The following is a 27,178-nucleotide window of genomic DNA, read 5'->3' on the forward strand; positions in this document are numbered from 1 at the left end:
ATATTAGAATTATGGCTGATTTTAAAATAAAAAAATTAAAATATATATAAACATTGATAAATAATAGTATTTATTATATCGGTTAATTCGGTTAACTGATTTCAAAATTTTAAAAACCGTAACCGAATCGAATCAACCTATATAACCAAATTTTTTTAATTTGAAAACCGAATTTCCGAAATAACCGAACCGAATTTTCGAATTGACTCAGTTCGATCGGTTAATTCGATTTAATCGAAATCTTGCTCACTCCTATTAATTAATTAAATAGCCTATCGGGTTGGGTGGGATCGGATCAAGTCGAGTTCGATATGGGAAATTTGGAATGCCCACCCGTATAGGGTAAAATGATAATAAAAATAGAAAATAAAGGAGCAGGATAAATTTGTCCTTGGACCTTTAACTTCAACAACACTGTATTTCCAAAGTCCATTTTGTTCCGGGAAACCTGCCATATTCCAATCCAAACCTAAAAACACAGAAGATAACCGGGGGGAAAATGGCGTCGGATTCGGAGCTGATCGTCCGGCTGCGAGAGTTCCTCAGCAGGTCGGACCTGGACACGACCACCACAGCTATAGTGCGCCGGCGGCTCGAGGAAGATTTCTGCATCGATTTGTCTGACAGAAAGGCGTTTATCAGAGAACAGGTCGATATCTACCTTCAAAGCCAATTCAAAAATGCTGCTGATAATGAACACGAAAGTAACGGCGAAGGAGATATTGCTGAATGCGTTGGAGAGGTAATGGAAGAAGAAGGGGATGTGGAAGAGGAGGAGGAGGAGGAGGAAGAGGTTGATGAAGAAGAACAATCATCAAATGCAGCCGCAACGGGAAAATCCTCTACCAAAAAACGGTTAGTATCAATTTTTTATTTTCTGATTTTTTCTGCATCTTTAATTTATGCAGTTGAATCGGACTGCTGTTAGTTTGGGTTTTCTGCTGTTTTCCTTTGTTTTTCGTATATTCGGCGTAATTACTTGATTTTCTGATAACGATAATGCTAATCCTGCAAATGCTTGGGCGTGGTTACGTGCAACTTTTCTCGTCTATCCACTGGGAAAAATTAGGAATTCAATCGAATTTTCGTTTCTCTGGAGCGTAATTATTTAAGTCAAATACATGATTGGAGATTTGTGCTTTTTATTGATTTATTCGGTTGAAGATTGGAGATTAATTCGTTAAATTTTATGATTACACATATAAACGTTGTAACTTTTTGCATTCTTGCGAATTTGGAGAAGGGGTTGATTATTTTCAAAAAAATTAATTATACCTATTTATTCTCACTAATTGGTTGGTAGGCTCACATTGTTTGCTGGGTGCAGCAATGTGGGGCAAGTTAGCAATTAGCTAAGAAGTAGAAAGTGTCAAGACATAATATATATTTGTGATTTAGTTCCAAGTTGATGCAAATAAGTAGCTACCTCTGAAGTATGATGTTCAATTAGCTAAACTGAAGTTTATCATTCAGTGGCAGTTCATTGCCTTAAAATTTGATTTATCAAGACTTCATCTATGCACTTGTGTATGTATATCTGTCATTTTAGAGGTAGCAAATAGTTTCTCTGTTGAAATGACATTATTTACATCTTGGTTGGTGTAGAAAGAAGGAGGTGAAGAAAAAAGGTGGTGGGTTTGCCAAATTATGCAAGCTTTCACCAGAACTAGAGAAATTTACTGGAGTAGCTGAATTGGCTCGGACTGAGGTTTTTCATCTGTGTTTCATGATTTATCCGTTATGTATTTTAATAAATTTGATATATTGATCAAAATGTCTTTGTTTTGTAACCAGGTTGTGAAGCAATTGTGGAGCTATATTAGAGAAAATAACTTGCAAGACCCAACCAATCGGCGGAATATCATATGTGATGATACACTGCGCAACCTTTTTGCTGTAGATTCCATAGATATGTTCCAAATGAACAAGGCGCTGACAAAACACATATGGCAATTAGATACTAGCGGTGGTATGTTGTCTATCCTCACTTTCTTAATATTAACTCTTGATAGTAGTTGTTTTGCCTACCTATTCCTTTCTTTGTATTTACAAATTCTGTTGGAGAAATAATTATTCATTTGTGCAATAAATAGGGAACCGGTATTTCTGATTTGAAAAAATTGCTTATCGGGAGAGGAAAAAGCAGTAAATGAAAGAAGACAATAGTGTGAATGATCTTATAAGATGACTATGGGAATTACATGTATTATCTATAATCAAAATAATGTAATGCACTAGTTTCTGAGAGAAACTGAAGTTTCTGTTCAGCATTTGACTAATGATGCCAATATTACTGTCTAGCCCATTGAAGGAAAGGAACCACTGGCAAGATTTGTGCATGAGCACATGGTATAATCCTGTGAGGATGTAAGATCATGCATGGAAGTACCTGTGGCTTCAGCACTGAAAGATTTATTGGTTAATGCAGATAATAAACTTGAAACTAGATAAGTATGGCAACCTTTGTAAAATGCCTAAATGTCCTAGGCGAAAACTTTATGTAATGATCGGCGTGTCCTCGGTAGTTTTTGTTGAACGGTTGAACCATGGACAAAATCTGTCTATTTTTAGTTATAGCCGGAAAGGATTTCATACTTGAAAGGGATCAATTTTGGGTGTTCGAAATCGCAACGGAAGCACAAAATTGTTTTCTAAACATGAAAATCGAAATTTTTGAGAAAAATTGAACACCATTGTACTAGTGTGTAACATATACTAAACACCTTTGTCATACATAGGGTGTTAAGAAATTTTACCTATCAACCTCTTGAGGTTGATGATGGCTCCAACTAAAATGTAAACACTTTAGCTCTTGTATGGTAGACAATCTTCAAGCCTCCTCCTACCTTCAAAATCAAGCCCACCACCAACTAGGTAGATCCTCTCATATTTTGCACTAGAAAAATATGAGGATTTTTCTTTGAGAAGAGATTTGTTTCTTCAACAATTGAAGAACAAAAATTTGAGAGAAATTGAGTGTGTAATTTTCGGCCAAGCTAGGTCTAGGAGGGAAGGAGAGTGAGTTAATTCCTTGTCTTGGTTGTGAGAAAAGTAAAAAGCAAAAAGTTGCATGCCATGCAATTTTTAATTCAAAAGTATTCTCCAACCTTTCATCTCCCAAGCATGCAAAACCTAAAGGGCTTGTAACATTTACAAAGGGCCCATGGACTTTTAATTTAAATTGTCTCAAACACATTTGAGCCCAATTAATCCTTACTTGATTTTACTCAAGCCCACTAGTTTAATAATTATTTCCAATTGGGCTCTACAAGGCCCAATGTTATTTAATTAATACAACACTTGAATTAATTTAATTATTTGGACTCTACTAGGCCCACTAGTGTTTAATTAATTCAACACTTGAATTAATTTAATTTAGTCCATAATAATGTTTATGAAAATCACAATTTTCAAATACATTATTTATTTGACCAACTTTTAATTTAGGAACACTTCCACAAATTAAAAGTTATATTTCTCTCATAGAAATCATACTTCTATTTTTCCTTACGCTTATAAACTCATTTATAAGTCGTTCAACACATTGAACTATTTCACTTCTCAATGGGATCTAGAAAGCTAGTACTTGTGTGGCCCTCAATGGTTCATTGATACAACTAGCCGTGGGTTCACATCTCCATGTGATTCGAACTAAACATGTCCTTATACGAGCATACCCCAATTGCTCCATTCCTAATTATCAACTCCTTGATAATAAGAACGTCAGAACTCAAGTCTGATAGTACCCAACCAATCATGTTAAACGCCTAGCAGCATCGCTTACATGATTCCCTAGGTATCAAATGATAGTGCCTGCAAGAACCATTCAATTATGGTTAGCGTACAGTACGGTCCCTTCATCTCATATATCCCGACCGATTCGACAACCATTGGTATATCGAGAGTTGTCAATGAATCGATACTATGTGTCATGTTGTAGTTGCATCGATGGTGTAATCTATGAAACCCCTTTCATAATTACCACCATACTCTGATCAGAGATTTCAAACTACATATACATGAAAAACACATAGGATATCCATACCCGTAGGTAAGCGGTGAATCCCCGACTACAATGCATCGACTCCTATATGTTTCGACAGAACACCCAACCTTGCCACCTGATGACCCCATGAGAGTCGGTAAACAAGTCAAAGTGTAATTCTAGCACATAGAGTCTCAATGTTGTCCCGGGTCATAAGGACTAATGGTGTACAACCATAAACTAGGACTTTTCCACTCGATAAGTGAGAACCACTTGGAAAGTCCTTTATGGAGGGTTGTTCAGTGCACTCTACAAGGAGCACCTATCTGCATGCTCGGACATCACAATGTCCCCTACCAATGAAACATGGTACTCACATCGCAGATACTAGTCTCGAACTCGAGCGGCCTATATCCTTCTTAGTGGCGGCTGAATCGACTAGGAACCGTTTAGAATATACAGTATTACAAATATGAGTTTCATGATACTCATCATATGAGCATCTCATATTCTTTCTACTATTTGTATATTCAAGGGCTTTATCTATGCAACTAGCATGGGTATACAGATAAAGAAGTGCCAAAATAATAATTTCAAATATTATTAAAATAAAGACTGTTCATACATAGAGTTTAAACATGAACCCTCGGCCAACACTTGGCTCGACGGGCACCTACTCTAACAATACTAACACTTCATGATGGTTTATTGACCTTTTAGGGTTCTTATGTTGTGGCATTGCATTTATGTTGACAATTGTTATGCTAATTGTAGATGAGCTCATTATGTGGGCTATTTTCATTCAATCAACTTATTTAATTTTGTGCCTTTACAATCTGGCAGTTGCAGTTATTTCTGCTCCAAAGGACAAACCTCGGAAGCAAGAGAGAGATAAAGGTTGGGAATCTGTACCGAGCTCTTATAATGCTTTGTTATTCTTTAACAGCTGAATCACTTATTTCCTCCCGAGGTGATTGCTTATATCTTTTTACCTGCTTGAACTTGTGATAAAGTTGAAATAGGTTCTAGAGAGAGGGTTGTCTTGTTCATTCAAATCGACAAATTGCCAGTTATTGTGGCTTGGTACTTGTATAACTCTTGGAAAAGAACTTCTTTTTGGCAAATAACAGGAAAAGGTTTCTGGAAATAGGGGTCAGTGTCAAGTAGTTGTTCTTTCACCTAACATGAGATTTTAGGGAAAAAGGAAGGAAAGATTAAAATCATGCAGAGGAAGGAAGGGAATTAATGATGATTTCTGCATGTTTCTGCTCTTTTCTATGTTGTTAAATGCAAAGATGCCTGCTACTCTTGGAGCATGCTTAGGCTTTGCTTGATTAATCATGCAATTTTTTTCTTATGTTATGAACTCTGAAATTACTTTCTATTTTGTCTATTTTAGATCAAGATGAACCGCAAATAAAAGAAAAGCGGCAGAGGGGGGGAAATTCTGCTTTTCTAGCTCCCCTGAAACTTTCTGATGCTTTAATGAAGTTCCTTGGCACTGGAGAAGGCGAACTACCCCGTTCTGATGTCATTAAGAGGATTTGGGATTATATCAAGCAAAACAACTTACAGGTATGAGATTCAGCAGAACCATACACATTTAATTTGCTTATCAGTTTCCTTTAGGATCTGTATTATTTATGATGTAGAATCTACTTTGGAATACGGAATTATATCATATATTGCTACAAATCGATATGTTTTTTCTTTTGTTTTTTAAACCTATAGATGGATCAATGACACTTGGAACACTTGTCTTTTGATTTATCTACTTGTTTTCAACGTTTCATATCTCTTCTTGCCTCATTATCTGTGGAAACTGAAAGCACTAATTTAAACCTTACAAAAGTGGAAAATTTTGTTTGTCCTTTCCCCAAGTTGCTACTAAACACGAGTTCACAATTTTTTTGTTCAAGCACATGCTGAATCATCTCATAAAGCAAGTGCTACTGACACAAATGAGAATCCCTCAATTTTCATTTTGTACGCTTTGTTTCTCTTATTTTTCTCAAATGTTGCTCATACCATTTTTCTTTTTCCGAAGGACCCATCGGACAGAAGGCAAATAATATGCGATGAAAAGCTGAAAGAACTGTTTGACGTTGACACCTTCCGAGGATTTTCTGTTGCAAAATTACTCACAGCCCATTTCATCAAATCACAACCGTGAGTTACTCAACAGTTGCCTTTCCTAAACCCTTGGTAAATCACAAAGTTTAGTATGGTCACACTAGCGTAGACGATCTTTGGTTACTTCCATCTTTCTTTGATAGCATAACTGGTTTTTTTTTTTACCAGAAAAAGGAAATTTGTTAATGTCTTCAACCCTCTGACATGCCGTCATGTAACTCTTGCTAATTCACCAAGCTTATGACAAACTGTATCCGAGGTAGATCTGAACTATTGTAATTGCCATTCCATGTTTCTTCTGGAATTAGAGAAGAGTTGAATTACATAGAAAACAATCGACACAGTTGCAGTGGTAGTTACTACTCATGCTTTGATAGAATATATTACTTCTGCCCCATATTTTCATGTAATATCATCTTTCAGGATCCGTACATTTTCTTCAAACAAAGTATATCAAATCTTCTTTTTTGTTTCGAGCACGATGGAGAAATTCCCTGATCCTTGATTTATTCCCTTTATTTTTATTACTTGCAATCAATCTTATGGTTGAAATTATTTCATAGTTCGGCTGCATATATCTGTTATGTGGATATTTGTGGCATATTTTTCAAGAGACAAGAACTAATTATCCATTTGTGGTAGCAGAAGAGGTATTGACGATATGATTGGTAAGTCTTGGTTCCTGGAGAAGGTAAATATAGTTCTTGAAATCTGGAAATATGGTTAATTAGGATTCTTTTGTCGACCAAAGGCCATCGATTTTTAGTGCCACGAGTGGAAAGAGTTTGCTGAAATCAAATGTTTGTGGAATCTCTTCCTTTAATTTGATAAACTTTTCAAGCTCTTCACATTCCACTTGTTAATGAATCACCGTATCAGGGCATCGTGTTCTTTTGGTTTGAAGTATATCGAGCTATGGCTGATTTAAAACCCAAAAATATTAACTTTAAATTTTAAATTCTTCGTCTCAGTCTATCCCGGGGATAAAATATTAAGATAGTACCGTTACTGTAAAAATTTTATTTTATTTTAAATTTTTTTTTTGAAATCCTAATCTAGGGGGTTGGGGAGGGATCGAATTTTTGCCATTTTCATGGGAGTAACAAGTAAGAACCAGTGAGCCACTGTCCTGGTCTCTCAAAAATATAATTTCTAGTTACACTCCAAACACACAAATTTATTATAATTATATTATTAATTATTAATAAATTTACAACCGGATTATTTAAAAAAAATATTTTTTTTCCTAAACAAAATAAATGGTGATCTTAAACTAATAATACCACCCCCTATACATAACTGAACCCAGTACAATATTTTAAATCTACATGCTTATAAAATAAACATTAGGTAATTGCCAATTTAAGAAGTATTAACTTTGTAATAATTTTGAGATTCTTGATTTTTTATTCATCAAAGTATCAGCAAACATAATTATAACCTAAAAGCCTCATGGAATTTAATAAGAGTTATGAGACTTGTAGTGGATATTCCATCAGAATGACAAAATAATTATTGAAATCCTTTAGACATCAGTAATTTTTTTTATTGCAACGACGGATTTCAAATTAATGGATGATTATAGACGTTTATTAGGATCAATAACGAGGTCTTAACTCTCGATTTTTTTAACCATATAATTAAATACTATTTCACACCAACATTTTCACACATTCTTTGAAAATTTGATAGATCATTATGTTTTAACTTATGCTGAGTAGGATATGCTAAGACACTCAATGAGCAAGTTGATAGTTAGAATAACACCTCAATCATATCTTTGGCACCTTTCAAGATACTTCTGGAAAAAATATTTAAATTGCATCTTTTATGTCAAAATCAAAATATATTTATGTGTATATTTTAAATGTATGATTTTTTTACTGAAAATATGATTTCTGTTAACCGATTTTTGTTCAGTGAGTAACTATGAACAAAATATTAGGGTTATTCAGACATTACTTATTATTATTTACCATCGATGAAAAAGAAATAATATATAAGGGAGTGATATTAGTTTAGCTATTAGGAACATTGTTATTTTAGTGAACTTGTGAAATGATATGATTAATGTTATTAATGATCACTGAATTTTCAATTACTGTTACCCAATAATTATTTGATTTTTTTGTCAAAATCTACTATTTTTATATAATTTTTTCAAAACTGGGAAAATTCTCATCCTCAATTTCTGAGTGACAAACAAATGACTGACAAACTCACCTTTTTTCTAGTTAATAACAAAGATAACAAGGAAAACTACATTTAATATAACCAAATTTTTGGGAGGGTAGATATCTGATGATGGAGATTCGTTACTGATGTTAATAGAAGAATTATGTTGTTACTTTATTTAGTAATATGTTTTTTTTTTTTGAGTATTACGATCTTATGAATCTTTATATGTGAGACGGGTTAATCCTACCGATATTAACAATAAAAAGTAATACTTTTAGCATAAAAAGTAATACTTTTTAATGGATGATCTAAATAAGAGATCCGTCTCACAAAATACGACCCGTGAGACCGTCTCACACAAGTTTTTTCCTTTTTTTTTCGCTATTATATCTGAGAATTTCAAAATGTAAAGACAGTACTTAATCATTTTTATGAAATTAAAGATTGGTTTTAAATTTTCTGTACTCCTTATGCTTGTTATTATAATTATTATTATTTAGTTGTCATGTCTAGCCACCGCAGGAGATATTTTATATTATTTTTATTGGAATTTTTTTTGCGTTTGAATTATTTATATATGATGTGTTGGTTTCAAGACTTGAAATAATTTAAAGTACTTGTGATTATGTTATTTTATGTTACTATCTAGCAAGTCGCACGTGTGTTTTACGTCATTTTTTATGTGGAAACTAAAAGGTTGCATTGGATTGAGATATTTAACATGAAAGGAACAAAAATCAACCTATATAGTTTTTTCAATTTCTTTTTTGAAACCTAGTTTGTTCCAAAAATTATTATTTTTTATATTTATTAATTTTTTTTATATAAAAATGAACATTCAAACCAAAAATTATACTCATCAAATCATTTTTTTAAATTAAAAATAATTATAATTTATAAAACCTCATACACAGGGTTTGGGTAAACTAATTAGTTAAATTTACTTTTAATACAATGTCTCTAATCATATTTGCCGTGGAAAAAGACTACAAATGAAAAATAGAGGCAAATTATTATTAATGCTCTCTAGGCCAATTTACGGGCAATTTTTGAATTTTTTTTCCTGCCAACTCAGAACACATATTACACGTGTACGTTTAAGGATATTATAATTATTATATATTATTATTACAATTTATTTTTACTATCTAATACTATTTTTAAATAATCTTACGAGAATGCGACGACTTGTGTTTGGAATGAGTAAAAAAACTGCAAATCAATTAGTAAATTTGTGTAACTTTAAAACATGTTCTTGCATTACCATTATTTTCTTTTACAATTAGTGTATCTATTTTTACAAACAGATTATCAAACGCGTCCTTTTTCCTAAACAAAATAAATGGTGAAATATTTTAAATGCACATGCTTTATAAAAAAATATATTAGGTAATTCATAATTTTATATGTATTTTATTTGAAATATTTCGAGATTCTTGATTTTTTATTCATAAAAAGTACTGACAATAAACTTCATAGTAACATAACCTAAAATTCCCTAAAAAAAACATAACCAAAAAGGGTAGTGGAATTTAATAAGAATTTAGGTTAAAACTTATGTGAGACGGTCTCACGGGTCGTATTTTGTGAGACATATATCTTATTTGGGTCATCCATGAAAAAGTATTACTTTTTATGCTAAGAGTATTACTTTTTATTGTGAATATCTTTAGGATTGACCCATATCACAGATAAAGATTCGTGAGACCGTCTCACAAGAGACCTACTATAAGATTTATGAGACATGTAATGAATTTTCAATCAGCATAAAAAAATTAATGTAGTAAATTATTATATAAACTCGATTATTTGTTATTATTTCTCTTTCCGAATTCTTATTTTGGTTAAAAACTTTATCTCATTCCTTATTTATTTATTTATTTTTTAACATATCCACTAATTATTTCGAGGAACGAGAATTTTTAAGAATGAATAAATCTGATTCTCTCTAAAATTTTCCTCAATATCCAATGAATCATTAATCATGAATGAGAATGAAAATATTGAAATCCAAGAATAAATGCTATAATCCCATTCAACAAAGTGAGGATAAAACGAGCATAATCCCTAATAAAGTTTTCCTCTTTGAATGGCCTATAGTGATCCTATAGTGATTATCTTGGGAAATTGATTACATATAAAGTAGTAATTGGTTAGAGGTGAATCTTGAAATTACATGGAATCTCTTCCCTTTAATCCAAACAAAGATTATACTAATCGTGCGAATCAGGGGCAAAATAGACAAACACACGAAATAAAATTCAACGCTTATCGAATCAGATTATTCATGAAATTTCAAACTTTTTCATCATGATAATATTTCATTCCGCATGTTTTGTACATAAACGAATTCCATATATGATATATGTGTCAAATTTGAAGCGAAATACTATTTGGAAATATAAATTTATATTATTTTAGAAACTGTTTCCATACAATTTTACGATTGTTTTTTGTATTATAAAAAAATGTCTTAAATAATTTAAAAATCTAATCAAGAAAATACTTCAAAATGGAGACAATCATTTAAATTTCATATCCCATTACAAAAATTTCACCAATTTATGCAGCCACCAGAATGTGAAACTCACAACACAAAACCTAAGGAATCTTTTGATTCTAAGAATCTCAAATTCTTTTTCCTTTTTTGCCCCTAATTTACATTTCATACTTTACACCCTACTTGCTCCACACATCTATATAAATGGGAGAAACCCCAAACTCTCCATGCACACAAAGCACCAGAAAAACCATTAAAAAGAGAGTACATACAGAAACATAAAGATTTGTTAACATATAAATTCTTTTTTTTTTTTTTAAGATTAAAAATGGCTAAGATTTACAAAGAATTTAATGAAGAGTTGGGATGGATTTATGTTCCGAAAAGCATAGCACAGATCCTCATAGACGTTTCAACAATCGATGATGTTTCGAGGAAAGTAAAGATCCTAGAATTTCATGTCCAAGCATTGGAGGAAGAAATGCGGCGTATTTACGGCTTCAAACATCAACTTCCTCATTGTATACACTTCTTAGAAGATGGTCAGTTTACAAAAATTTAGTTGATAATCTATATGACTTGACATATCTAATTTCATTTTTTATTCAAGAGGAGAGCGCCCTCGATTGCCTTCTAGTACTGTCCATGATCTTTTTTTTTTTTTTTTGCTTTGCAATATAAAAATCCTATGAATTTGGTTTTATTTATTAATGATTTTTTGAATTTTTTGTGGTTATTAAACTTTTGAAAATGAATGGTGATTTGCAGCAAGTGAGATAATAAAACAGGAGATACTGAGGTGGAATAAAAATGAAACATGCCCGATTGTAGAAGAATTCATGCCACTGAAAACTGGCATGGAAGGATCTTCAGGGTTAAAAGAGTCGAATGATGTTGGGGAGAAGAAGGAATGGATGAGTACATTTCAGCTCTGGACCACTCCTGTTCAGTGTGACAATGTTTTGCACCAAAAATCTGTGAGTTTGTTTTATTATTTCCAGTACACATGAATGATTCAATCCATTCATTTCATGAATTTTTAAAATAAATTTATATTTTTAGATAGATAAAAATTCAAAAATGGTACTGTATGTTGACCAGTTTTGGGGTTTAGACGTCAAATTAGTAAAATTTGATATTAGTTCTGTAAGCATGTTCTTCTTTTTTCTTTTGATTCCATTATGTTGGGAGTGCTAACTTCGACTAAATAAGAATAAAAAAGAAAAACTAAATTACAAGACAAAGACTTAATTTTGAATATTTAAAAGATCAAGTCCCAAAACAGACGAATTTAGAAAATGAATTTGGCTATTTTTTCAAAACATCAAACATAAAATTTATTTTTTTTGGTTAGATTTGAATTTTTTTTGTTTAGATTTGAAATGACAACAAATGCTACACACTTCTGGTACCAACAATAACTCAACAAAGTTTTTTTTAAATAAATTGATGAATAATTGGATATTCATTCGTCCTACTCACCAAATCTTAAAAATTGATTGTTTCGAGAAAAAAATATAAACTAAATCCGAAACCTTGTTGTTTTGCAATGGTTTGTAATCAAAATTTACTCAAATATTTTAATCCGTAAAATAATCAGCGTGATTTTTAGGTATTTATTACTACTCTCCAAAAATGTGTTTCCAATAATTACATTAATTTATGGCTCATTATAATTGAACTCATGATTTGGATTTTTATATTAATTGTGGGATTGAGAATAACTATAAATAAAAGTAACTACGTAATTTAAATCTTTTAAACGTTTTGACCGTCCAAGCGATATATTTCGACTTTACATTTTACCTTTGACATCTCTTATATGATCCAATTTTGACATTCTTTTACATTACACATCCAATTAAAATTTCATATTTAATTAGAAATATTGTCATTAAGTTTTACTTTAAATAATTATTGGATCAAGTTTTTTTATGATTTCGTTTTCGAGAGTTTCTGTCTATTTATATGCACATATGATCCCTTATACCTACCTGTAAAATTTTTTTTGCAGAGTTTTCAAGAAGATCAAGCAAGTGGCAGTGGGGGGAAATTTAAGCACAAGGGAGAGGAATCTATGCCTTTTAAGAAATCTACCCTGAAAAACATGAAAGGGGTTGATCTAGTTTCTTCCTCAGCTGCTGATCAGTCTGAGGTGGAACTGATTGATTTGAATGTAACAGGGAAGAATCCACAAGTACAGGAACCGTACCTTCAGCCGGCGCCGAAGAAGCAGAGACGCTGCTGGTCTCCGGACTTGCACGAGCAGTTTGTTAATGCACTACAAAAGCTTGGAGGAGTAGATTGTATGGAGAAATAATCCTTTATATATTCTAATTTATTTATCATGTCATTTCGTTTGTAGTTTGAAAATTTTAATTTGGCTTTTTTTCATAATTCTTTCAAGTTAGTTTCTTCATTTGCAAGGTATACAGATTGATTTAGAAAAGAAATAGGTATATTGACTTGAAATCATTTATTTGTTCATTTTAAAGCGGCAACACCGAAGCAGATTAGGGTAATGATGAATGTTGAAGGCCTAACCAATGATGAAGTCAAAAGCCATTTGCAGGTAACCCTAAAAAAGTATTATTAGAATGAAGGAATTCGAATAATTCACCATAAAAGTTATATATATCCATATTTTATTTTTTTTATAAATTTTATTATTATTGGTTTCGTGCATATATTTGAATCTATATATAAGATCAATTCATTTTCTGGTCATATATATGACGACGTTTTACATTTCTTCGTTTTCAGAAATACAGGCTTCACCTTCGAAAGCTTCCATCTTTGGCCCAACAACTGAGTCACTCGTGGCTGGTACGAGACAACCAACGTGGTGGTGCGGCACTGGTGCCAGTGGTTGCAAACTCCGGCAACTCACAAAGCCCTAATTTGCATAGAGCTGGAGGATCGGTTTCGAGGGGTTGCATGTAGTTTTGATCTGAACCATGCTAATTGCCAATTGCCATTCAATGTTTCTTCTTGAATTAGAAAAGACTTAAATAGAATAGAAAAAATGGACACAGTTTGTATTCACTAGTCATGCTTTGATAGAATATATGACTTCTGCTCCACATTTTCATGTAATATCATCTTTCAGGATCTGTACATTTACTTCAAGCGAAGTATATCAAATCTTCTTTTTGTTTAGGTCCTTAATTTGTCACCTTTATTTTTAGTAGTACCGCGAGGCTGCAATCTATACATGGCTAAAATTATTTCGTTGTTCGCCTGCATATATCCTGTTATGTGGCTTATTTTTCAACAGACAAGAACTGATTATCCATTTTTCTAAAAAAATATATAACATGAAATTTAAGTTCTTTTAACATCAGGAATATGGTTGTCCTGTTCATTTTAGTCCATTCTAGCCCATATTACTATGGCAACTGCACTGGGTGTAGATCACCCCGATATAACATAGAATTTACCATAATGAATAGATTTGTTTATAATTATGTTCCATTAGTACTGTTTTATCAATCTAATAATGCATCTGAATTATGGCCTTCATATTGGATAAGAACACATGCAAATTTTATACGCGTAGATCAAGGGTTTGATGCTGCTACTTTAAGCTTGAATATATAAAGCGGAATAATCCAAAAAGGGAACCTCGATTTGCCTAACATATTTTTTTATCGAATTAACTTTTGAACACGGAGGAATGAGAATCAGTTTCTAACCCAACACTCTATCAAATTAAAAACTCTTCAGAGTATGACCGTTCAACTCTAATCAGTTAGACACTAATATATTAAGATGAATAAAACAACTCAAGCTGTTCAATTATAATATAAAGTGTCAAGTATAATGTCTTACCAAGTCCCGGTTGATATGGATGTTTCCTAAATGTCAAGAGTCAATCAACATTTTAGAACCTTTAATCCAAACAAAGGTTTTATACTAATCATGCGAACCTAGGGCAAAATAGACAAAATACATCGAATAAAATTCAACGTTTATCGAATCATATTATTCACGAAATTTCAATCTTTTTCATCACGATAATATTTCATTCCGCGTGTTTTGTACATAAATGAATTCCATATATAGATATATGATATATGTGTCAAATTTGAAGTGAAATACTATTTGGAAATATAAATGTATATTATTTAAGAAACTGTTTCCAAACAATTTTACAACTTTTTTATGTATTATAAAAATATATTTTAAATAATTAAAAGAATCTATTAAGAAAATCTTTCAAAATGGGGAGAAATAATTTAAATCTCACCAATTTATGCGGCCACCAGAATGTGAAACGCACAACACAAAACCTAAGGAATCTTTTGATTCTAAGAATCCCAAATTCTTCAGTTCCTTTTTTGCCCCTAATTTACATTTCACACTTTACACCCTACTTGCTCCACACATCTATATAAATGGGAGAAACCCCACACTCTCCATGCACAAAAAGCACCAGAAAAACCATTAAAAAGAGAGAATATACAGAGAAATAAAGATTTTTATAACATATAAATTCTTTGCTTTTTAAGATTAAAAATGGCTGAGATTTACAAATTAAGAATTTAATGAAGTGTTGGGATGGATTTATTTTCCGAAAAGCATAGCACAGATCCTCATAAACGTTTCAACAATCGATGATGTCTCGAGGAAAGTAAAGATCCTAGATTCATGTCCATGCCTTGGAGGAAGAAATGGGGCGTATTGACGCCTTCAGGCGTCAACTTCCTTGTTGCATGCACTTCTTAGAAGATGGTCAGTTTACAAAAATTTAGTTAAGATAATATATATGAGTTGAAATATTTAATTTTATTTTTTTATTAAAGAGGCGAGTGCCCTAGGATGCCTTATAGCTAGGGTCCAGGATAGTAATTTTATAATAAATTTGAAAAATATTTAATTAATAAAAAATTATTTAATTTAAATAATTAATGCAACGAAATAATTTCTTCTTAAACATTCAATCACCCAAATTTAATTATCATTATATTATTAAATTTATAAATAGATTTCTAATTCTTTATTTTATTTTTAATGTTTATTTATTTTTAAGAAATACAAAAAATTAATTAATGGTTTAATTTAATGAATAAATAATATAATAGTCTCGTAATATTTTTTTATTAAAAAAATTTTGTTATTTTTTTATTTATTAGTATATTTAATTTTTTCCATAATATCTTTAAAGAATTTTACTTTTTCCACATATGATTTTAGTTGTCATGCCTAGTCACCGCGAGAGAGGTCTTATTTTATTTTGTTGGACTTTTTCCTGGGTGATTATTTATGTATGATGTCTTGGTTTCAAGACTTGGAATAATTTAAAATAGTTGGGATTATGTTATTATCAATCGCACGAGTGTCGCACGTGAAGACATGCTTTATATGAAAACTTATTAATAAGTCGCACGAGTATCGCACATGAAAACATGTTATATGTGGAAACTAGAAGGTGACATTGAATCGAGAGATTTAACATTAAAGGATTTCAGATCTTTCAAACAAATATACTTAAATTGTTTTTTAAATTTCCTTTTCTTGGAACGTTAAGTTTTTCAAAAAAATACTTTTTTATTTATAAAACGGTACATTCAAACCAAAAAATATAAGCGTCAAATCATTTTTCTGAATTTAAAAAATTATAATCAATAAAACCTCATATACATATAGTTTGGGTAATCTAATCATTTAAAGTTTCTCTTAATACAATGGCTCTGATCATATTAACATTGCGGTGAAACAAAAAAAAAGTGAAAAATGGGGACAAATTATTATTATAAATCCTATCTATGCCAATTTACGGGGGCAATTTTTCGAATTTTTTTCTGCCAGCTCAGAACATTGAAACGATCGTATGTATACATTACACATGTACGTTTGAGGATATTATAATTATTACATATTATTACAATTTATTTTTATTATCTAATGCCATTTTTAAATAATCTTACAAGCCGCTAACCGCTTTTGGTCCCAAATCTTTAGGTTTGCTTTTTCCAATAAACGTTGGTTATTCCACAGGAAGGGAGCGGTCGGTAATCAATCTATGTCAGTGTACTTCCTTCAAGGAGGAGGAGGTCAACCTCTTTCAAATATACAACATGGATTCTGGCAATGCAATATAGTTGGACTCTCGTGTCGATCCGAATGGATCATCCTTTCCACGTAGGAAAATCTTAGCTTGTTAAGCAAGAGGATAGCAAGTTACGGGTCCAAAAATTGCAAATCAATAATTAAATTTGTGTAACTTTAAAACATTTTCTTGCATTACCTTTATTTTCTTTACAACTAGAGTCTATTTTTACATGTCTTTTTTCCTAAAAAAAGAAATGGTGATTTGAAACTCATAATACCACTCCCAAAAATATAATTATACCGAGTACAATATTTTAATTTCACATGCTTTATAAAAAAAATAATTGGTAATTGTCATTTTTATATGTATTAAATTGTACTATTTCGAGATACTTGATTTGTAATTTGTCGGTTTAAAAAAAAAAAACATCAAGCATAAAATTTAATTTGTTGGTTAGATTTGAAATGACAGAAAATTATCGACATCCAATTAGAATTTCATATTTAATTAGAAATATTGTTATTAAGTTTTACTTTAAATAATTATCGATCGGATCATTTTTTTTATGATTTCGAATATAATTGTTTCGAGAGTTTCGATCCAGTTATATGTACATATGATTCCTTATACCAATTAACCTGTAATTTTTTATTTTTATTTTTTGCAGAGTTGTCAAGGAGATCAAGCCAATGGCAGTGGAGGGAAATTTAAGCACAAGGGAAAGGCATCTATGCCATTTAAGAAATCTACCCTGAAAAACAAAGGGGTTGATCCGGTTTCTTCCTCAGCTGCTGATCAGTCGTCTGAGGTGAAACTGATTGATTTGAATGTAACATGGGAGAATCCACAACTACAGGAACCGTACCCACAGCCAGCGAAGAAGCAGAGACGCTGCTGGTCTCCGGAGTTGCACGAGCAGTTTTCTGCTGAACCTTTCCATTTTCTGAATTATTGATGCTGATCACGAGTTTGTTTCAAGACTTCAATAATTTACAGTACAATGGACTGTTTTATATTATTGTGAATGGTTGTGTTAATATTATTTATGTTGGGTGCACGACGGTCGCACGGACTTTCTTTTTGCGCCTCACAATCGTCGCACGACACATTAACCTAGTATGAATCGAATGGTGATTGATATTATGGGAGAAGTATGTTTTGTTATTAGCGCCATAATGTGCAAGTGGGAGATGTTCGACTTAGTCGCACATTTGAGTTTTAACCCGTTCAAAGTAATGAAATGAGATATTCATTAATTTGAACAGAATATCTATATGATAGATTTTGATTAGATATCAAACAACTTATTTTTCAGAATATTTATATGTGATTGTGGTTACTCTATATGTAAATTGAAATTTTTACTTGCCAAATTCTTTTTCTTTTTACTTTTTTTTTAATTTAGAAAATAAATAGGTATATGCACTTGAAATCATTTATTTGTTCGTTCTACATCTGGAACACCGAAGCAGATTAGGGAAATGATGAATGTTGAAAGCTTAAGAAATGATGAAGTCAACAGCCATATTTTGCCAGATATATTGTATGTATCTGCGAGCATTTTATGCCTGGTGTTTTATTTTTAATTTCTTATCTGAAGTATTTATGCCTGATGTTTTGGTTGGAAGACTTCAATAATTTACAGTACTATGAATTGTTTCATGATTTATTGTATGTATCTGCATGGAGGAAATTTGTAAAATAAACCTAGTCAACTATTTTTTTAAGAAAAAAGATATCTCCAAGTGTATTTAAAATATACTCGAGGATATTATTTTTTTAAAAAAAAATAGTTGACTGATGTGTGTGCAATATATATCGGCCTCGGTGCAATTTAAAAACATGCTGCAGGAACACCATATCGAAGATAAACATGAACCATACAAGATGATTCTTTGAAGGAAGGATCAACAATCAACTTCCTGGCCTCCTCTTCTGTCATTCTCTTCCAGTGGTTCCGGCTATATGATTGGTCCGTTGTTTTTTTTTTTGTTTTTGTTTTTTTTTTTCAATTTTAGTGGTTCTCTACGTGGTACTGGTGTTTTACAAATACTAAGTAAGAATAATGGCTAAAGGATTTCTATCTAAAGATATAGAAATTAAAAAAAATACTTTAAGTGGATTTGTTTGAAAGATTTGAAATCCTTTCATGTTAAATATCTCAATCCAATGCAACCTTATAGTTTCCGTATAAAGCATGTTTGTGTGATACACGTGCGACTTGCTAGTAAGTCTTTACATGCTACAATAATGCGACTTGCTAGTAATATACAATAACACAATCCCGATTACTTTAAATTATTCCAAGTCTTGAAACCAACACCTCATACATAAAAATTTATTCTTCCTAAATAAAAATATATTATACGGTTTTTTGATTAAAAAAAATATTACAAATTTTAATAAGAAAATTTGCACAATGTTGCAAATGTTCATTAACGTTATTGTGTAACAAATATTGATGGTGAGATTCACAAAATTGGTTTCATGAGTTTTTCTTGCATTAAAAAATATTAGTATAATCAAGAATTAAATAATGTACCCATATGCCCTTAGTTTTTTTGTGATAAATTTATTAATACTGGTCACTATACGTGTATATAGTTGATCTATGAGATCAATTTGTTTTTTTTCGAATCAGTATTGCATTGATAAATATATTAAATATAAGAAAAATAACAATTTTAGTCGGTTTTTTGAGTTTTAGTAATGTAACTTGGATTTTTTTTTCCACCTAAAACCACTAAATCCATCGAATATTACTTATTTGAAATTATTGTTCTCTTACATGTCTCATATGACGAAAATAAAACACATATTAAATATAATAAAATCTATTTAAGCAAAAATAAAGAGCAACAACAAGCTTTTTTCTCTCATTTTGAAATTTTTGGAGTCTTTTGCTTTTTCATTTTTGATTTTTATTTAAATTATTTTAATGTGGGTAATATAGGTTTATTTTTGCTATAGATGTTATGTGGAAGACCGTCGTTGCTAAAAAAATAATATTCAATGATTTATTGGTTTATGGTAAAAAAAGACCAAAACAAAAAGAAATCCAAATTACTATATCAAAATCATATATTGATAAATTGTATTACTAAAATCCAAAACACACTAACTTGTACAACTAAAATTTCGTTTTCTCTTAAATATACTTTTTTTTCCAGAAATACATGCTTTGCGTTCGAAAGCTTTCATTTTCGGCATGACAACTGAGTTACTTGTGATCGACACGGGACAACCAACATAGTGGTGCACCGATATCCAGTGGTTGCATATTTTGGGACCTCTCAAAACCCTAATTTGCACTTAACGGGAGGATAGGTTCCAAGGGGGTTCGAACAAGGCTGGTTCAAGCGCTGGGAATTAAGAGCGGCTGATGAGGAATTCGAGGGTCCTAGCTGGAAGGTGCGTTTTTGGGGAGGATCATTCAGGAAGACGTCCATTGGTGATCTCACCTATGAATTTTTCCGATGCGACGTCTGAGAAACAAAACTGAAAATGCTTCATAATACGCATCGCTGTCGATGCATGACGAGTTTGCTGTCATTTTGTTGTCATGCCTTTCCACCTCGGAAGAGGTTTTATTTTATATTTAATGACACACGTAACTGCAAGCATAATTATATATTTAGATGTTGCCCTTCAACTTTGATCACGTCCGAGAGACACTCACATATTGGATATAATGAATCATATCAAAATTGTATATCAATATACGAGTGTCATCTCATTAATGGGTACACAGGTGAGTACGGTTAGTGAATACTGAACAACATAGCAAAACAGTATATATATATATCGAAGAAATACATACTAGAGATCTTGAACCTATGCAGATCTGCATAGTGTGATTCTGTTTTTGCTGAATCCCATTATAAATTAAGCTTTCTACATATCAGGGGCAGACCACCTATTTGGGAAGAGTTATGAGGCATGTAATAATTAAGTATTATATTTGTAAGAATTTTGAGATTCGTCATTTTTAATACTTATTATAAATTAGTAACAATAAACTTCATTATACAATAACCTCATGGAATATAGTTAGAGTTATGATACATGTAATAAATATTCAACAAGCACAATGAAATAATTGTAGTAGAGTATTATATGAAACTCGATTATTTGTTATTATTTCTCTTTCCGAATTCTTATTTTGGTTAAAATTTTGTTTTATTACCGTATACCTTGTTTTTTTTTAACGTATCCGCAATTTATTTTGACGAACGAGACTTAGAAGAATGAAAAAAAATCTGATTCATCTATCCCTTAATTTTTCCTCGATATGTGACGAATCATCAATCATGAATGATAATGAAAATGTTGAAATCCAAGAATAAATGTTATAATCCCATTCAACAAAGTGAGTATCAAATGAGCATAATCCCTAATTAAGTATTCCTCTTTGAAATGTTGAAATCTCAATATTTTGTGAGATTGATTTGCTTTAATCCAAACAGAGGTTATACTAATCTTGCAAACTAGGGGCAAAATAGACAAAACTACCAAATAAAATTCCATGCCTATGGAATTAGATTTTTTAGAAAGGTTCAAATTTTCTCAACATGATAATATGTCATTTTGCGTTTTATGTATATAATTGAATTTCATATATGACATATTTTTACAAACATGAATTGAAATATTATTTGGGAATATAAATTTTTATTATTTTAAAAAGAGTTTTCTAACAAGTATTTGAATTTTGATGTGTCTTAATTTTAATCGCAAACTCTTTTTATATACTTGAAAATGTTGATTGTGAAGAATTAAAAGAAAGTATTATTAAATAATTAAAATTCCAAGTAAAAAGTCCAACCAAAATGTGAAGCATAAGACACAAAACCGAAGGAATCTTTTGATTCTAAGAATCCCAAATTCTTTTTCCCTTCTTGCCCCCGATTTACATTTCACACGTTGCACCCTACTTGCTCCACACCATCTATATAAATGGGAGAAATCCCACACCCTCCATGCACATAAAGCACAAGAGAAAAAACATTAGAAAGAGAGAGTATACACACAAGATTTGTATCACATATATTCATTTTTTTGGATTAAAAATGGCCGGAATTTATAAAGAACATTATGAAGAGTTGGGATCGGTTTATGTCCCAAAAACCATAGCACAAATCCTCGTAGATGTTTCAATGAACGATGATATTTCAAGGAAAGTAATGATCCTGGAATTTCATGTCCAAGCATTGGAGGAAGAAATGAGGCGAAGTGGCACCTTTATGTGTCCACTTCCTTACAGCATTCATTTCTTACAAGACGGTGCGATATTATATATAATTCTATGAATTGGGTTTTCGAAAAAAAGAACTAAATGATTTCATTCATTTTAATTTGAGAAAATTGATTTTTTTAGTCAATTAACTTATTCAATTTTGGATTTTGGTTCATTAAGTTTTAAAAGTTTGGTTTTGGTACACTAACTTTTAATTTTTTGTTATTTTGATCAAATTGTTAACTTTAATTTACATATGTAAAGTCAACAATTTTCCATGTTACGTCAGCATTTTTTGATGTCATGTTAGCATTTTTTTGGTGTTACGTCAGCATTTTCCAATTTCACAATAAAAATTTGATTAAAATAGATGAGTATTAAATGTTAGTTTACAAAAGCAAAACTTTGAAAATGTAGTCGACCATAACCTAAACTTGAACTACTTAATTAGCGGACTAAAATAAACTATTTTCCTCTTAGTTTTTTTGGGTTATTAATTTTTTTTGTTAAATTATTGGTGATTCGCAGCAATTCAGATAATGAAGCAAGAGATACAGAAATGGAAGAAAAGGGAAACAAATGCAGTTTTGGAGGAATTAATCCCACTGAAGAGTGGCTTTGAAGGGTGTTTGGGGGCAAAAGAGTCGAAGGACATCAACGAGAAAATGGAACGGATGGGTTCAGTTCAGCTATGGAACACTCCTATTCAGTATGACAATAATTTTGGCCCCAAAAATCAATACTCTCTTTTGCACCAAAAATCAGTAAGTTTATTTTGTTACTTGTAGGAGGAGTGGGATTGTATATGTATCAAAAACCGTAACGAAAATAAGGTTTTTTTCCCCACCCCTAAGCAGAACATAAACAAATAAGTTCAGTAATTTCTTGAATATGATTAGTTTGTTAGCTTTGAAATGACTAGAGGTGGGATCGGGTCTGGACCTGTCCCGTAACCATCCTACTCAATTCTCGTGCTGATAAAAATTGAAATTTTTTTCTCTCCCGATAAAGTATCCAAAAATACCGGGACCTAAATATTCGGAATCCCGAAAGTTTGGGATCCCATCGGGTAGGGAGATGATATCCTGTAAATTCAGGATCTTACAAGATAGAAAGATGATATTCTGATAAATAGAGGTTGAACAACAACGTGTTCCTTCATTTTCTAAGTTTAGGCTGAAGTGGTGAAAACGATGATAAATTCTATTTTTATTTTGTATAATTTAATTGTAATTATAATATTTTTTATGTGATCTTTTTATTTGGATGAAATATTAGTTAATCATTTAATTTAAGCCTTAAAATCGTCATCTATGTGCTAACCTATTTTAAACGCGTTGCCAATTTCTATTTGAGCTTCGATCAAATATTATTTTATTTTAAATTACAATCTTTCAACTCAATGTGTTAATAATATTATAATATTTTTTTTAAAAAATATTAAAATAATCGGGTCGGTTCGAGAATCCAATCAGGTGGATATTGGTTTCTCAACCCCTCTCCCGATATTGATCGGGATGGGAAAAATCCCGACAACTGGGTGAAGAAAAATGCGGGTCGGGATTTTTCAGGATGGAAATAGGGTGGGATTCAGGAATTATCAGGATAGGTCGGGGTTTTCAATTTTTTTGCCAGCCCTAGAAATGACAACAAATCCTACACATTTTATGGTTACCACACACATTAAATATAACGCGCATGCTCCTCGCGTAATGGATTCGACAATTTTAATTAATGATAAATTGGATATTTAAATTATTGTATTCACCAAATCTTAAATTTTTTCTCTTATAGAATAATGTACAAAATCTTAAAATTATAAACTATGTAATCGAACGCTCGTCCCTTAATCAATTGCTATGTCAAGCATGATTTCATTCTTTTTCTAATTAGGAGTATTTATTATCATACGAATAATAATATTCTCAATAATTACAATTATTACTAATTCATTACAATGATTTTGATTATGATATCAATATAGTATTAGTGCTCACTGTTTTATGAATAACTATAGTTGGTAACAGTAACATTGTACAACTCAAATTTATTTAACATGAAAATTATATGTTTGGTCTTGTAACTTGCATGTTTTTCATTTTTGTTCATGTTATATGTCAATCCACCATATCAGTCCACTAATTTGCTAATTTTCTCTTTATTTTTACAGAATTATGAAGGATTTCAAGCTAGTGGAAGTGGAGGAAATTTCAATCACAAGGCCGGGGCGTTTATGCCATATAAGAATCCCACCATGGAAAACAAAGGAGTCGTTCCAGTTTCATCCTCGGCTGCTGAGTTTGAGGTAGCACCAATTGATTTAAATGTGAAAAGGAAGTATCCAAAACAGCGGAAACCATACACAGAAGAGCCAATGCAGAAGAAAAAAAGACGTTGTTGGTCTCCTGAGTTGCATAAGCAGTTTGTTAATGCACTGCAACAGCTCGGAGGAGTCGAGTGTAAGGAAAATAATCCTTTATACTAATTTATTTATTTATTATGATAATTTTTTATTTGAAATATAATTAGGGTTTTCTAATGATAAATATATTTTTAAGTAAAAGTTTGCTGGTGGTATTGAAGCTAATTTATTCATCTGCATGGTAAACAAATTTCGTTGTTAACAAAGCAAACTATTTTTTGAGAAGGGAATCTATCTATTTTTAATAAATGAAAAGGGTTCTTGACCTTCGGAATTTTTTCAGAATATTTATTTATGGTGGTGGTTACCGATCTATATATCATGATCTGTTTCCTTTTTTCTAACTTTAATTTAGAAAACAATTAATAGGTATATACAGTTTAATAATTTATTTGTTCATTTTACAGCTGCAACTCCAAAGCAAGTTAGGGAAATGATGAATGTTAAAGGACTAACCAATGATGAAGTCAAAAGTCATTTGCAGGTAACCCTAAAAAGTATTATTAGAATCAAGAAATTAGAATAATGTACCAAGAAATATTGTATGTCCCCGCCAGTTTTCTTTTTTTTGGAAACTACATGTCCCTAGTTTATTTTCTGATAAATTTTTTCTACATTGATCACTATATGTGTATATATCTATGAGATCAATTCGTTTCTCTGGTCATACCAGTATTGTGACAAATTATTATATTTTTTTGTTTTCAGAAGTACAGGGTTTACATCCGAAAGCTTCCATCATCAGCACGAAAAGTGAGTTACTCGTGGCCGATACGAGACAATGGGGAACGTGCATAGGTGATCTCTAGCTACCACCGCAAGAGAGGAATATTTCTTTTTAATTGGAGTTTTTTCTTGTTTGAAGTATTTATGTATGACGTTTTGGTTTGAAGACTATAATAATTTACAGTAGTACTAATAGCTTTATGATATATTACATCATAATTATTAAATTTCAGACGTTGCTAGCTGTGCATGCTATTATGATTGTTACATGTTGCCCTAATTTTGTGTTTTATCTTTATGAACTTTTTTATGTATCTGCATGTGTGTGTAATATATATCGGCCTCTGTGCATTTTAAAAAATCTGCTGCAAGAAAGAGGAACAACAGATCGCATGGTAAACACGAACCATACAAGATGATGATTCTTTCAAGGAAGGATCAACAACCAGTTTGCATCCGCCCTCCTCTTCTGAATCTTTCTCCTTTGGCTCTGGCTATATGATTGGTCCGNTTTTTAATAAATGAAAAGGGTTCTTGACCTTCGGAATTTTTTCAGAATATTTATTTATGGTGGTGGTTACCGATCTATATATCATGATCTGTTTCCTTTTTTCTAACTTTAATTTAGAAAACAATTAATAGGTATATACAGTTTAATAATTTATTTGTTCATTTTACAGCTGCAACTCCAAAGCAAGTTAGGGAAATGATGAATGTTAAAGGACTAACCAATGATGAAGTCAAAAGTCATTTGCAGGTAACCCTAAAAAGTATTATTAGAATCAAGAAATTAGAATAATGTACCAAGAAATATTGTATGTCCCCGCCAGTTTTCTTTTTTTTGGAAACTACATGTCCCTAGTTTTATTTTCTGATAAATTTTTTCTACATTGATCACTATATGTGTATATATCTATGAGATCAATTCGTTTCTCTGGTCATACCAGTATTGTGACAAATTATTATATTTTTTTGTTTTCAGAAGTACAGGGTTTACATCCGAAAGCTTCCATCATCAGCACGAAAAGTGAGTTACTCGTGGCCGATACGAGACAATGGGGAACGTGCATAGGTGATCTCTAGCTACCACCGCAAGAGAGGAATATTTCTTTTTAATTGGAGTTTTTTCTTGTTTGAAGTATTTATGTATGACGTTTTGGTTTGAAGACTATAATAATTTACAGTAGTACTAATAGCTTTATGATATATTACATCATAATTATTAAATTTCAGACGTTGCTAGCTGTGCATGCTATTATGATTGTTACATGTTGCCCTAATTTTGTGTTTTATCTTTATGAACTTTTTTATGTATCTGCATGTGTGTGTAATATATATCGGCCTCTGTGCATTTTAAAAAATCTGCTGCAAGAAAGAGGAACAACAGATCGCATGGTAAACACGAACCATACAAGATGATGATTCTTTCAAGGAAGGATCCACAACCAGTTTGCATCCGCCCTCCTCTTCTGAATCTTTCTCCTTTGGCTCTGGCTATATGATTGGTCCGTTATTTTTTTCCCCCAATTTTAGTCATTTTTCTATGTTACGTTGACACGTTTTACAAATACTCACAAAAAACTCATGTGTATTTCCACAAATAAAGTTTGATATGATTAAATTCTCTTTGAACCAATTAGCTAGGTTTTCTTTTGATTGGATGATTTGATTTCAAATCATTAACTTCAAATGAGCCCGTATAGTAAAGATTTGAAATCAATCATTGTCATAAAAAAAAAACTAAGAATAATGGCTAAAGGATTTTATATCTATAGATTTAGAAATTAAACAAACAATTTAAGATATTTGTTTGGAAGATATAACATGAAAGATTTGTTTGTAAGATTTGAAATAATTTCATGTTAAATCTTTCATATAAAGCATGTCTTTATGTGCGACATACGTGGAACTCGTTAGTAATATAAAATAACATAATCCCAACT

The 27,178-nt window shown here is 31.4% G+C and overlaps 2 protein-coding genes across 4 annotated transcripts; both read left to right on the plus strand.

Moving 5' to 3' along the window:
- Positions 1–388: 388 nt before the first annotated feature.
- On the plus strand, positions 389–6,943 carry LOC140976184 (uncharacterized). Of its 3 annotated transcripts, none has more exons than XM_073440125.1 (7): positions 389–855; positions 1,606–1,708; positions 1,795–1,969; positions 4,829–4,882; positions 5,385–5,560; positions 6,033–6,154; positions 6,682–6,943. In XM_073440125.1, exons 1-7 carry the CDS (start codon positions 500–502, stop codon positions 6,758–6,760), a joined length of 1,065 nt encoding a protein of 354 aa, XP_073296226.1. In that variant the 5' UTR covers positions 389–499; the 3' UTR covers positions 6,761–6,943. The 3 variants fall into 3 exon arrangements, with proteins under 3 accessions (XP_073296226.1, XP_073296227.1, XP_073296229.1); XM_073440126.1 differs by lacking the exon at positions 6,682–6,943 and adding an exon at positions 6,287–6,591; XM_073440128.1 differs by lacking the exon at positions 6,682–6,943 and adding an exon at positions 6,287–6,591 and having other exon boundaries at positions 390–855; positions 6,033–6,190.
- Positions 6,944–21,920: 14,977 nt separating this feature from the next.
- On the plus strand, positions 21,921–26,307 carry LOC140977430 (transcription factor HHO6-like). The gene is made up of 7 exons (XM_073442176.1): positions 21,921–22,134; positions 22,616–22,851; positions 24,258–24,546; positions 24,917–24,993; positions 25,218–25,299; positions 25,916–25,992; positions 26,218–26,307. The coding sequence occupies exons 1-7, from the start codon at positions 21,921–21,923 to the stop codon at positions 26,305–26,307; spliced, it is 1,065 nt and encodes a 354-aa protein (XP_073298277.1).
- The last annotated feature ends 871 nt before the right edge of the window (positions 26,308–27,178 follow it).

This window comes from Primulina huaijiensis, chromosome 5 (genome assembly GCF_012295235.1).
Source record: "Primulina huaijiensis isolate GDHJ02 chromosome 5, ASM1229523v2, whole genome shotgun sequence".
Taxonomy (NCBI): domain Eukaryota; kingdom Viridiplantae; phylum Streptophyta; class Magnoliopsida; order Lamiales; family Gesneriaceae; genus Primulina; species Primulina huaijiensis.